Source organism: Triturus cristatus, chromosome 2_1, assembly GCF_964204655.1.
Source record: "Triturus cristatus chromosome 2_1, aTriCri1.1, whole genome shotgun sequence".
NCBI lineage: Eukaryota > Metazoa > Chordata > Amphibia > Caudata > Salamandridae > Triturus > Triturus cristatus.
The window spans coordinates 613,538,101-613,552,019 of record NC_140581.1 but is presented as its reverse complement, the minus strand read 5'-3'; the positions used below and the strand labels follow the sequence as shown (position 1 = coordinate 613,552,019).

General features: G+C 48.3%; 1 protein-coding gene across 3 annotated transcripts in view; it reads left to right on the top strand.

Moving 5' to 3' along the window:
* The window catches only part of CHD1 (chromodomain helicase DNA binding protein 1), a 1,484,343-nt gene that overhangs the window by 181,039 nt on the left and 1,289,385 nt on the right, over nucleotides 1-13,919 (top strand). For all 3 annotated transcript variants that reach the window (XM_085632544.1, XM_085632543.1, XM_085632545.1), the window contains one exon: nucleotides 11,041-11,141. In XM_085632544.1, the coding sequence (XP_085488670.1) occupies nucleotides 11,041-11,141 (101 nt within the window). The remainder of the gene's footprint in view (nucleotides 1-11,040; nucleotides 11,142-13,919) is intronic.

Genomic DNA, 13,919 nt, shown 5'->3' with positions numbered 1-13,919 from the left:
AATAAGGATGCATGCTCCGAGAAGTCTGTGGCAATGGAATTAGTTTGTACTGTTTGTTGAGTTTGTAATAGTGTTACTGCGTACGTATTGGATTGGTAAAAATAATCAGAGTAGCACAGATAACAAGCATTGCATGCATAGCCAATAGATCTTGCCTTTGGGACCTTATAAGTATTTAGTTATGCAGCACAATGTTCGAGGCATGTGGGCTGCTGAATTCATATCTGTGCATAGATCGCCGCCTAGTGTTGGGTCCGGATGATTGCACATTGTTGTCCTAGAAGAGTCTTCGAAGTATCACGAGATAGGTGGCTCCTCCCCTGGACTACAGTGCGCATGGGCATCCTCTCCATCCTCAGATTGTTTTTTCCGCCATTGGGTTCGGATGTGCTTATCTTAGCTCAAGTTAGGAAAACTTTATTTAAGGCCAACTGCCTTTAGGTATTGACGGTATTGTTTGCGTTCGGTATCGATAACTTCTTAGACTTGTTCTCAAACTTATGCACCCTTCTCGGACCGAGTTTCGGTCCGAACAGCGATCGACGTTCGAAGATGAAATCGAGGACTCCCTTCAAGAGATGTCCTCTATGTCACGCTAAATATCCACACCTAGATGTCCATCCGGTGTGCAACAAATGTTTATCACCGGATCATGATGAGTCCAGGTGTATGGCCTGCGCCCGGTTTCGGTCAAAGAAGACCCTTCGGAATAGACGAGCGGCTACATTGGAGGCCAAACAATCGGCGCCTAACCCGGTTAACATATTCGGCACCTAGGATGAAGTCGAGAGCGTCGAAGAGGTAGACTCGGGCCCTGCTTCGGAGCAGGAATCCCAATATGACGACGATGATGAGGAGATCCTCGAGGAAGAAGACGTCGTCGACGAGGTAGGAGACGACGATGAGGCCCTTGGGGCCGAGGAAGATAGCTCAGGCGAGGAGCTAAGCCAATCCGTCGATGCGGAGGCCGTGAGAGATAGTCTTGATAAGGCTCAGGTCGAGGGATCGCCTGCGGGCCTTACCCAAGATCGGTCGGATTGTTCTACAGCCCCGCCTGAAGGCCCGGCTTCGAACATTTCAAAAGAGCCAGAATTATCGAAAAAGACTGTAGTCGATTCCGTGAAATCGAAACAAAAACCTGCACCGGTCAAATCGAAACCGAAAGTGCAACTGGTTCAGGTCGGATCGAAGGCATCGAAACCTTCCAATCCGTCGACACAAAAGAAGGCCATCGGAGCCGTACAAACGAAGAAGGACTTCGGTACCGAGAAACCACATAAGGACCTCGGCACCGAGAAACAGAAGAAGGCCCTCGGTCCCGAGAAGACGCAGAGGCCTATGGCACCGAAGATTGGGGCACCACCGACCAAGGTCAAGGTGGTCGATCCGACTACATCAACACCAAAGAGTGCTGAGACTGCCAAAATTCTGGATCGACAAGGCGTCGATCCCAAACTTCGGACCGAAGCCCCGAAGACTGGCAAGACACCGAAGACCGCGACGAGGCCTGCCTCGAAAGAGCCTGTCGGATCAAAAGCACCGTCGGCATTCACGTTACAACAGGTGTCGGAGTCCCTGAAGCGCATCAGGGACCGGGTCACTCTCGAACCGAAAACGGGTCCCGAACCGAACAAGGCTACCAAGACTCACTCGGCGCCGGCACCGATCAAGTTTGGATTGCCACCATCTGGGGCACCTAAGATGTTCGAACTTCGGAAAAGTATCGAACAACCACGAACAGTGTCCACAGAAAGAACTGATGTCGAAGACTCACAGGACCAGTTTATCGACGTCGACACTGGTAGACTGTTCCGCAAGCGGAGAATTGGTACAGAAAAGCCTTTCCACTCAAAAGGAAAATGGCGTCAGGTTCGACACCAGTGCTTGTAGAACATTACCACACATATGATCAGGACCCACCATCCTTTTCTCCCACACACTCGGAGGCGGATGCAGGAGAGGGCTATACTGAGGATACCACTTATCCTGTGGATACTGACCCTGATGACCAACAGCAAGACCAGGATCAGGCATGGGGAGACCCTAATGACCCAGGGGACCCACAAAATGCTCCTGACGCTCATCTTTATAACGTAAAACCATCTCCCACTAAAGATACTGCTGCTTTTAACGCCCTCATTAAAAGAGCGGCTGCCAATCACGGAGTGGAACTTCATTCTGACTCTGTGGAGGAGGATTTCTTGGTGGACACGTTCTCCACATCAGAAAGAACGGTCAAGACTCTACCAATGTTAAAAGGGGTTATTAAACATGCTAAGGACATCTTTAAGGAGACAACCAGAGCACGGGTATTGAACCCGAGAATAGAAAAAAAATACAAACCAGCCCCAGGAGACCCCATGAACATTAAGGGTCAATTGCCGTTGGACTCCATGGTAGTTTCTAATGCTCGCAAGAGAGCTAACTCACAAACTACCGGGGATGCTCCTCCTCCGGACAAGGAGTCCAAGGTGTTAGAAACATCAGGAAAAAGGATAGCAGCACAAGCAGCAAACATCTGGCGCATTGCCAACACTCAGGCACTCCTGGCCAGATACGACAGGTCACACTACGATACCCTAGAAACACTGCTAGAACACCTACCAGATGAATACAAAGATGGAGCGGAGCTCCTCATCAGAGAGGGACAACTCATTACAAATGCGTCCATCAAATGCGCACTAGATGCAGCGTACACTGCAGCAAGGGCAATCAACACTAGTGTGATGTTGCGGAGGCATGCATGGCTGAGAGTTCGAGGCATGTGGGCTGCTGAATTCATATCTGTGCATAGATCGCCGCCTAGTGTTGGGTCCGGATGTTTGCACGTTGTTGTCCTGGGAGAGTCTTCGAAGTATCCTGAGATAGGTGACTCCTCCCCTGGACCACAGTGCGCATGGGCATCCTCTCCATCCTCAGATTGTTTTTTTCCGCCATTGGGTTCGGATGTGCTTATCTTGACTCAAGTTAGGAAAAACTTTTTTTCAGGCCAAAAGGCCTTTAGTTCGCGTCGGTACTGTTCCCGATCGGTATCGACGGTTACTTGTTAGTTTACTGACTTAACAAAACCAACTTTTTCGCATCTTATCCGACCATCGACCCCACATCGACGATGGAATCGAGGACACCATTCAAGCGGTGTCCTGTTTGCAATGCGAAATATCCCCATGTCGACGTCCACCCGGTGTGCAACAAATGCCTTTCACCGGATCACGACGAATCCACATGTATGGCCTGTGCCCGATTCCGATCCAAAAAGACTCTCCGGAATCGACGAGCAGCGAGACTTGAAGCGCAGCAAGCGGCACCGGCCCCAACCAACATCTTCAGCGCCGAGGACGAAGATGTGGAAGGCATGGAGAACCTACCCTCCAGCCCCGCTCCCGAACACGATTCCGGATCGGAAGACATCGAAGAACAACTCTTTCACAGAGATGAAGCCGACACCGAGGTAGGAGACTACGATGAGGCCTTAGGGGCCGAAGAAAGTAGCTCCGGTGACGAGCAAGGCCTACCCGTACAGATGGAGGATATCCCAGTGCGTCAGTCTATGGCTCCGGTCGAGGGATCGCCTTCGGGCCTTACCCAAGACCTATCCCGCAGTTCTTCGGCCCCGCCCTCGGGCCCGGCCTCGGACATTCAGCGACAGCCATTAGTACCCAAAACGACTGGTTTCCCTTCCTCGAAACCGAAACCAAAAGTCGTGTCGGTTCCACAGAAACCGAAACTGAAAGTGACACTGGTCGGATCGAAGCCCACTACACCTTCGACGCCAGCCAAACCCGTCGGCACCGACCGCACCAAACGGGACTTCGGTGCCGAACTCGCAGCAGCCGACGTTGGCGCCGACACACGGAAAAAGGCCATCGGTACCGCCAAACCGCCTCGGCACCCGGCACCGAAACCATCGGCTCCAGCCACGAAGGTCAAAATGGCCGCTGCGTCGCACACCGCTTCGAAAGCAGCACCTAAGGCCCAATCATCGACGCCGTCGACGGCTACTACCTCTCCTCGACTCGATGACCCCGTGGCCCAGAAGAAGTCCACGCCTGCCTCTACAGAACCGCTCGGCGCCAAAGAACCGTCGGCGTTCCAGGTGCGACAAGTTGCAGCGTCCTTGCAACGCATCAAAGAAAAGGCTGCCCTCCAGGACACGTCAGGCTCCGAGCCGAAAAAAGCTCAAAGCTTCTCCAGCACCACCCCATATCACTTTTGGCCTGCCGCCATCCACGGCGCCCAAAATGTTTGAAATAAGAACACGTGTCACCCAAACTAGGATCACACCTGCCGAACGCTCTCCTACGGAGACGTCACCGTCCCACATCATCGATGCCGACACCGGCAGAATTATGCTCGACAAGCGGAGAATATCTTCCGAACACGCTTTGGAGTCCTACCGGATCCCGCTAAAGAAAAAGCTGCCAGCGGATTCGGAACCAGTTCTTTACGAACGTCTCCATACCTCTTACCCAGATCCACAGTCCTTCTCTCCGACACACTCCGAAACCGACGTTTTGAAGGACTATATGGGTGACGACGTCCCCGGGCTAACAGGACCCTGACCAGGCTTGGGATGACCCTGTGGACATGGGTGCACCTATGGATACACAGGACACACAGCTATATGGCGCAAAAACGTCTCCCACAGAGGACACTGCCGCATTCAACGCCCTAATTGAACGTGCTGCGGCCAATCATGGTGTGCAACTCCACTCTGACACAATCGAGGACGATTTTCTAATGGATACTTTCGCATCCTCAGAAAGGAATATCAAAACTCTACCCATGTTGAAAGGTGTCCTCAAACTAGCAAAGGACGTTTTCAAAGAACCCACCAGGGCAAGAGTAATAAACCCCAGGATCGACAAGAAATATAGGTCGGCGCCCGGGGACCCTACGTACATTAGAGGCCAGTTGCCTCTGGACTCCATCGTAGTCGCTAATGCTCGCAAACGGGCGCACTCGCAGACAACTGGGGATGCTCCTCCCCCGGACAAAGAGTCCAAGGTGCTAGAGACCTCCGGCAAACGGGTTGCAGCCCAGGCAGCCAACATATGGCGTATTGCCAATACCCAGGCGCTCCTAGCTCGCTACGATCGCGCACACTATGACACATTAGAAACCCTACTCCAACATCTCCCTGACCAATACAAAGAGGGAGCAGAGATCCTCATCAGGGAGGGACAACTCCTCACAAACGCATCCATTAAGTGTGCACTGGATGCCGCAGATACAGCTGCCAGAGCAATAAACACCAGCGTCATGTTACGACGACACGCCTGGTTACGAATCTCCGGATTCAAACCTGAGGTTCAAAATAACATTCTCAATCAACCGGTCAACCCAGACTACTTATTCGGACCAGAGGTTGACACCACCCTAGAAAAAATAAAAAAGGACACGGACACTGCAAAGTCCATGGGGGCTCTCCAAACGCAGACCTTTCGGAGTGGCCCCTTTCGTCGCCCCGGAAATAGAGGAGCAGGTAGAGGACAGGGGTCACAGCAAACCTACAACAAGGGCAACACACAAAAGTACCTACGATAAAACACCAGGGGTGGATATCGTGGCTCCAGCACAAAGGGCAGAGGACGCGGATACGGCAATACCAGGTCCTCCCCCAAGAACAAACAGTGACGCCCTCTCCCTTCCTCCCGACCACATAACACCTGTCGGGGGGAGGCTACAAAGGTTCCTGTCCACGTGGAACTCCATCACCACGGACAGGTGGGTCAAAGATATTATCAAACACGGTTACTGCCTAGAATTAACCTCCACTCCACCCACAATACCGCCAAAACACCGTCCTATGCCCTCAGAGCACTTAGCGCTATTACAGCAGGAAGTGCTAAGTATGCTGAAAAAAGGCGCAATAGAGGTCGTACCCGTCCACGAGCAAGGTACGGGGGTGTACTCCCTGTACTTCTTAATACCAAAAAAGGACGGGTCACTCAGACCTATACTAGACCTGAGACCCCTCAACCGCTACATTCTCTCAGAGCATTTCCACATGCTCACCCTACAACAAGTCCTCCCGCTGCTCAAACAGGGAGACTTCCTAGCCACGCTAGACCTCAAAGATGCGTATTTCCACATACCCATACACCCGTCACACAGAAAATATCTCCGGTTCACCATTCAGGGGCAGCACTATCAATTCAAAGTCCTCCCCTTCGGAGTGACAACAGCACCCAGAGTTTTCACAAAGTGCCTAGCTACCGTGGCTGCACATCTACGAAGGCAACACATTCACGTCTACCCTTACCTGGACGACTGGCTTGTTCAGGCAAAGTCAGCCCAGCAATGTGCCAGCCACATGTCCCGCACCATTCACCTTCTTCACAGTCTGGGATTCTCACTAAATTACCCGAAATCACATCTCCAACCCGCACACGTACAACAGTACCTAGGTGCGACCATAGACACCCTGGCAGCCACAGCTCAGCCAAATTTAGTGAGGATCAACAGCATGCAAATGCTGATTTCCAAGTTCAAACCCCAACACTCCCTTCCTGCGCGAGTGTTCATGCAGTTGATAGGCATGATGGCCTCCTGCATTTTCATAGTCCCACACGCGAGACTACATATGCGCCCGCTTCAGGAGTGCTTAGCACGTCAATGGAATCAGGCTCACGGGCAATTAAAAGACCTAGTGTTGGTGAGCGGTCGGGCATACAACTCTCTGCATTGGTGGAATCCACAAAACCTTTGCAAGGGCCGACCGTTCCAAGAGCCTGTTCCACAAATAATACTGACAGCGGACGCTTCTCTCCAGGGATGGGGAGCCCATGTACTCAATTACACAGTGCAGGGACTATGGACTACACAACAAAAGAAGATGCACATCAACCTTCTGGAACTGATGGCAATCTTCCTGGCTATGAAAGCATTCAAAGTACACCTGTGCAACAAGGTCGTGTTGATCCGGACGGACAACATGACTGCCATGTACTACATACAGAAGCAGGGAGGAACACACTCTCCACAGTTGTCTCATCTGGCTCAGAGCATGTGGAAGTGGGCCATTCAGAGGAACATATTCCTCATGGCGGAACACCTCCCCGGCAAGGACAACCAGATGGCGGATCTGCTCAGCAGACACAGCCACCAAATGCACGAGTGGGAGTTACACCCATCAGTACTCCAACCGTACTTCCAGCAGTGGGGTCATCCAGAGATAGACCTATTCGCCACAAGGGAAAACGCAAAATGCCAAAGCTTTGCCGCCAGGTTCCCACATCCACAGTCGCAGGGCAATGCGATATGGATGAACTGGTCCGGCAGATTTGCATACGCTTTTCCCCCAGCGCCGTTGATAACGCTAGTGGCACGCAATCTAAGGCAATACTCAATAACACTCATCCTGGTTGCTCCAACGTGGGCACGCCAGCCACGGTACATCACGTTTCTAGAACTTTCCGTGGTACCGCATCAAAGACTGCGGCTAACACCCAAACTTTTAACACAGAACCATGGCGAAATTCAGCACCCAGATCCGCAACAGCTGAACCTGGCGATCTGGCTCCTGAAGTCCTAGAGTTTGGCTACCTGAACCTGCCTCCAGAATGTATGAATATCATCAAAGAGGCCAGGAGACCCACGACCAGAGCTTGCTATGCGGCTAAATGGAAAAGGTTTGTCATTTACTGTAAAAACAATGACATTAATCTGCTGGATGCATCCATTCAGAACATCATCTGTTACCTGTTACACTTATACCGATGCAATCTGGCATACAGCTCCATCCGTATACACCTAACCGCAATAGCAGCCTATCTTCAGAACAGGCAGCACCTCTCTTTATTCAGAGTGCCTGCCATCAAAGCCTTCTTAGAAGGACTCAAAAGAGTGATTCCTCCAACACACCCACCAGCACCGGTGTGGAACCTGAATGTGGTCCTCACCAGATTGATGGGTCCACCTTTTGAACCTCTACATTCATGTGAGATTCAATTCCTCACCTGCAAAGTAGCTTTCTTAGTGGCAATCACTTTGTTGAGAAGAGTTAGTGAACTCCAGGCACTAACCATTCAAGAGCCATTCATACAGGTTCACGCAAACAGGGTTGTACTACGTACCAACCCCACATTCATGCCTAAAGTGATATCGCAGTTCCACATGAATCAGACTATTGAACTGCCTGTTTTCTTTCCAAATCCAGAAAATGTCGCAGAGAGAATGCTCCATACACTAGATGTAAAGAGGGCCCTCATGTACTATATAGACAGAACAAAGGATTTTAGGAAAACAAAACAACTGTTCGTTGCCTTTTCTCCACAACACAAGTGCAACGCCATTTCCAAAGCAGGGATAGCCAGATGGATCGTTAAATGTATTCAAATTTGCTATGAAAAAGCTAAACGCACATTAACTATTCCCCCAAGAGCCCACTCAACACGAACGTTAGGGGCGTCCATGGCTTTCCTAGGAAACATTCCTTTAGAGGAAATGTGTAGAGCAGCCATATGGTCCACTATACATACATTTACTAAACACTACTGTGTAGATGTACATTCAAAACAGCAGGCAGCTGTAGGACAGGCTGTTCTCAAGACCCTTTTTCAGACTGTTGCAGCTGACACGGGCAGCCGCCGCTAATGGAGGGACTGCTATATAATCTATGCACAGATATGAATTCAGCAGCCCACATGCCTCGAACCGAATATGCTACTTACCAGTATGCATCTGTTCTTGGCATGTAGGGCCGCTGACATTCATATCGCCCACCCTCCTCCCCGGCGCCTGTAGTGGCTGCAGCACTCAGAATTACTGTATAGCATGGTCATCACTTACTGTATCTACTCCATCACTGCCACAATGGTGAAAAACAATCTGAGGATGCCCATGCGCACTGTAGTCCAGGGGAGGAGCCACCTAACTCGTGATACTTCGAAGACTCTTCCAGGACAACAATGTGCAATCATCCGGACCCAACACTAGGCATCGATCTATGCACAGATACGAATGTCAGCAGCCCTACATGCCAAGAACAGATGCATACTGGTAAGTAGCATATTCGATCCTTGGTGCAACATCAACTGTTGCATGGCTAAACACTTATAAGGTCCCAAAGGCGAGACCTATTGGCTATGCGAATGCTTGTTCCTTTTCTAGTAATGTTTTGTACATACTTGTTAAATTGTTTTTTTATAAATACTGGTAGAGACATTGTTGATATTCATATTTTATTTTATTTTAAGGTTGTTTTACTGCGCTGTTATTGTGCTTTTTCTGAGGCGGTGTCCTATGCTCCTGCTGAACGCAAGATGTCACCACCTACTTTGTTTGGAAAATCAATATAGAGTTTTGCAAAAAGAAAAAAAAACATAGCTTCACACGACTTCTGTACCTGCTTCAAAGCAATAGCTCTAGGAAATGTGTGCTGATTTTTCAGCCTGTTCAGAGAACGTGATTTATAAGCTGCAGATGCTGCTAAAGGAAAAAGTTGCTTATTAGTAACAATTAGTTTATAGCTTTTGGTAGTGTAGATTCAAATGCGCTCTACCCTTCTCCCCAAATGAGAGCTTGTGTAACGCATGTGAAATTGTATAATTCTAAATACTATTTGTATATTACTTTAATTAACCATCATTATACTGCTTTGCACCTTCACTTTTACTCATTGTGTAAAAACATATTCTAGTGTGGAGTCTGCTGCCTGGTTCATTGTGGGTTCCAGGGGTGGTATCATGAGTCACCTTGAATCAGAAAACAAGTCTTCGAAGGAAAACAATTTGTAATGTTCCTAACCCAATATGAGGTGGCAGGACTGCATTTGACTTAACAGAACTGCAAGCTCAAAATGATTTTTACAGGTAAGTACTTTTTTACTTCCTCGACAGTCCCAGGGCTCTCAAAATCGAAAAAATGTCACTAGATCTCCAGGTCTAGTAACTTTAAAAAATCTACACGACCTGTCTGTAATGCACTTGATTTCTGTCTCTGAAAGCGAGCAAATGTGACAAGTTAACAAGATTTAAAGTAATGTTTTTGCTCATTCACTTTGTGAGCAATAAAGATGCCTTTAAATCTTGCTATCTTGTCACATTTGCTCTGCTTTCAGTGACAGAGGTCAAAAGCCAGTTTGTCTTCCTACTCGCCAGAATGGGCGAGTAGCGCCTAAAAATAGCTTATCCTAATTAAATCTAGCTCATAAATGCGAGTGGATTTTTCGAGCCCTGAGCCCACTCTTCCAGAAGAGTATTTTTATAGAGAACCAGAGTTACTTGCAAGTGACCTTTCCTTCTCTGACCTAATATACAGCTTATGATCTTGTCCCTGACTTTACGCACACACCTAAGACTGTGTATATGTCTGCTTGTGGACGGGTGCCGGGAAGCTTGGCGAGTGCCATTAAGTGGTGGTAGATGCTTGTGATTAGCCCTGTCACTCAACCTGAGTTTATTTCCTCTTACTGAGTGCATACAGGACGTGCATGAATGTGGGGGGCAGTGAATGAACTTCGGAGTGGGCATGCAAAAGAACAGTTAGCATGATTGACTAGTAGCAGGCTCTTAGTTGGCCTACTGCACTACATTTCTGCATTATGTTTAGGAGTTCTTTCTGCAAAACGGAACTTAGGTGACTGCAATTAATACAGGCTTCTTCTGATCTGACTCGAGCTTTGAAAGGACCGAACAGATGCTTCCAAAGTGACGGCCTTTGGCTGGCAATTACAAAATAATCTAGATGTTTCTTTTTGATTTTTGGAGGTTTGGTGGCACCATCCCCAGCCACAACCTGTAAAGTTATCAATAAATGGGAAGAAACCCATAATAATGAAATATGATTAGTGGACTGTCATAAGGGAGCCAACAGATTGACAAATATTGGAGCAACTTGTTAAATATGTATAATTTATTTATTGATTTTGTCCACTAGACATGCATTGTTTCCTTCCATCTTTCAAACTTTAACTTATTCAGTTGAGCTAGAAGTTGTATTTTGTGGAGACTGTACGCTTTGAGAATCCCCTGGGTAAGAATTCCCTGGGCTGCACTGTTTGCTCACCTTAAATCTGAAAGCAAACTTTATTTGCAGGTTGAAAAGTGTTTCTCCAGAAGATGTAGAGTATTTTAACTGCCAGCAAGAACTCACAGACGACCTGCATAAACAGTATCAAATAGTGGAGAGAATAATTGGTGAGTATGAAGTGCATTTTAAGGCTGCTTAACAATTTACTGAAAGCTCTTGTATCATGCAAGTTTGAAAACTTCACTCCGATGTCACTTAGTAATCTTTAGTTCCTTTGCTTGATCATTTATCCCCACACAGTAGGGGGTGTGGTGAGCTGCTCATGTAGTGAGAGGCACTCCAATGAGCTCTAGAAGCCAGCTGGGTTCCTGCTATTCCTGGGTGTTGAGGGCGGCCCTTTTTTCCCTTGCGCAATTTGGGGATCACAGCAGTGCCTCGTAAACTTAGAACGGAGCCCTCTGCACTCTCCGGAGCACCGCTGCTGCCCTGAGAACACCACTTTTAATTATGTACATTGGTGATGACTGACTAAGCGTGGCAGAGATGCAAAGCCTTAGCAGTGTGAGGTGGAAAGGAAGCTTGGAGCCCATGTTTCCATGATCAAGTGGCACAGCTGATCCTGAGCCTTGATCTGCCCCTCCTGGAAGCAGCCAGGGGTAGGCGAGGACTCCTCCAATCCAGTTTAATCTTTTTCCTGGGGTTCTGTTGGTGACAACCTGTGCTGGGACTGGACGGGTCCTGGTGGAAATTTTTGTTTGAGAGTGGAGACCACCAAATTATGAATTGCAAACCATTTATTGCTCTAGCAGGCCTTCTGTGAATTTCCAGCAAACTCCCGATTAATTTACCTAATTCTGAACTACAAGTAACTCCTATCATAAATACATGACATGCATGTGGTCTACAACTGGTTAGAGCAAGTTGGTTGGGGCTAATAGATATTATCTGAAGCTCTTAGGATCCTTTAGTGGCTGGCTGGAGGAGAGAGCCATCTCTATTAGCAACTCATTGCCCACCCTAACCGATACAGTGGAATTCGCTTGGTCATGTACTGATGAGGCTCAGCGTCCTGAGTAACTTTTATACCTCCTTCACCTAATCATGCATATGCCTCTATTACTGGAATTAACAAATTGATTTGTATCACAAAATATGTTCTGCAGTACTTGGGACCCTTTCTCTGTTGGCTGCAGTGAAAAACCACCCCATGAACAAAACTACTGGACTGCGGCCATCACTTTGTTATTCTCTAGGTCCTGTTTTGGTGTGGCACCTCATCTTGATTGACTAAAATAACTTTACTTCTGGCTGTCCCTTACTCTTTTCGGAGGCTCTAGATGTCTAAGACTGTTACTCCTGTAGTCGCTCATGAATTTTCCCCCACCACTGATTGAGCGAAGAGGGGAAAAGTGAGATTGGTCATACGAGAGGAATCAAGGATTTGTTATCCATAGTGACCCCCAAGCTCCGGAGCAGATGCGTGCAGCACACCAGAGGACATTCAAAAGCTGTCTTTGGCCCTTGGACTTAATAGAGTACTATGGGATAAATTGGACGAAAAATGGTTGGTGGTTTAAGCCATCTGAGAAACATTAGCGGCCAAAATTGATGGAGTGCTGAGGCCATGAGCCTCATGCTTAAAGACCAACTTAAGTTGTCTTTAGCTCCATGGTGGATTTACTGAATGCTAAGAAATTTGGTATCGAACTTCTCAGCACAATAAACCCACAAGGATGTCAGTGTTGGATATATTGTAAAATGTACTCAGTGGGCAACTTGGAGATGCCCCATGAAAACCGATCAACTTCTCAGTGTACTTCTGACTGGTCTGCACCAGCCTGCCTCACATGGACATATTTCTGACCCCCTGAGGTGGGAGCCCTTGTGCTCCTTTGGGTCAGGAACAAAGCCTGCATGGGGTGGTTGGGCTTCTCACCTACCCCCAAGTAGGAACAGCAATCAGGGCAGCGAGCCTCAAAGGCGTTCTGCCCTTTGATATGCTAGCCTGGGCCTCGCCAGCTAGTGGAGATGGCTGCCCCCCAGACCAAGCCCCACGTTTGACAGCAAGGTTGGCAGGAACATTGGTAGTCAGGAGAGGTGTGTCCCCTCTCAGCCAGGACCACTCCTAAGGTGTCCTAAGCTCGTTTGACCCGTCTCCTTAGAAAGTCCTCCATGTTGGATGGAAGGATTTTAGCCAATCAGGTTAGGGAATGCCCTCTGCTCCTCGGGGAGGGGTCATCCAAAGGGTGTAGTCACCCTAAAGATAAGTAGCCCATTTGCTAATACCTGCCAGTACCTGTAACACCTTTAAAGTTAGTATTTAGAGGCACCCTTGAACCTTGATCCCCAGATTCCTGCAACCCAAGAAGAAGGATGAAGAAGATGCCGTGCAGCAAAGCAACTCTTTAGGCTGGATAGACCTCTATAAAGAGGCGGAGGCCTTACCTTAATCTACCTGGAGTGAACTAAGCACACATTGCTCAGAGATCCCCACCCGGACTGCAAGGCTTTTCTTTTCAAAGTAACACTTCTTAAGCAAGAGACTTTTAAAGGAATATTAATATATCGACCACCTGGTTTTAAAAATAATTTTTTGACCGGCTTTCACTCACTGTTAGAGCTAGGTCTCCAATCCACTTATTTCGCTATACTTGGAGATGTCAATTTTCATTTAGAATCAGCTACGGATAAAGATACATTAAATCTCCTAGAAATCACATCTGAAATAGGTCTCAAACAATCGATACATGACCTACGCACCTAGCTGGTCATACGTTGGATGGACTTTTTTCCATTAATCCTCAGTGGCGGCCGGTGGAATTTGAAACTGGTGAGGCGTATGCAGAACAAATTAACGTATGCGAGCGCAGCAAGCGTGCCCGACGGCAATAAGGGAGGTTCGGGGGGGTTCTCCCCCGTGAAGATTTTTTTTTTTAAATTGGCAT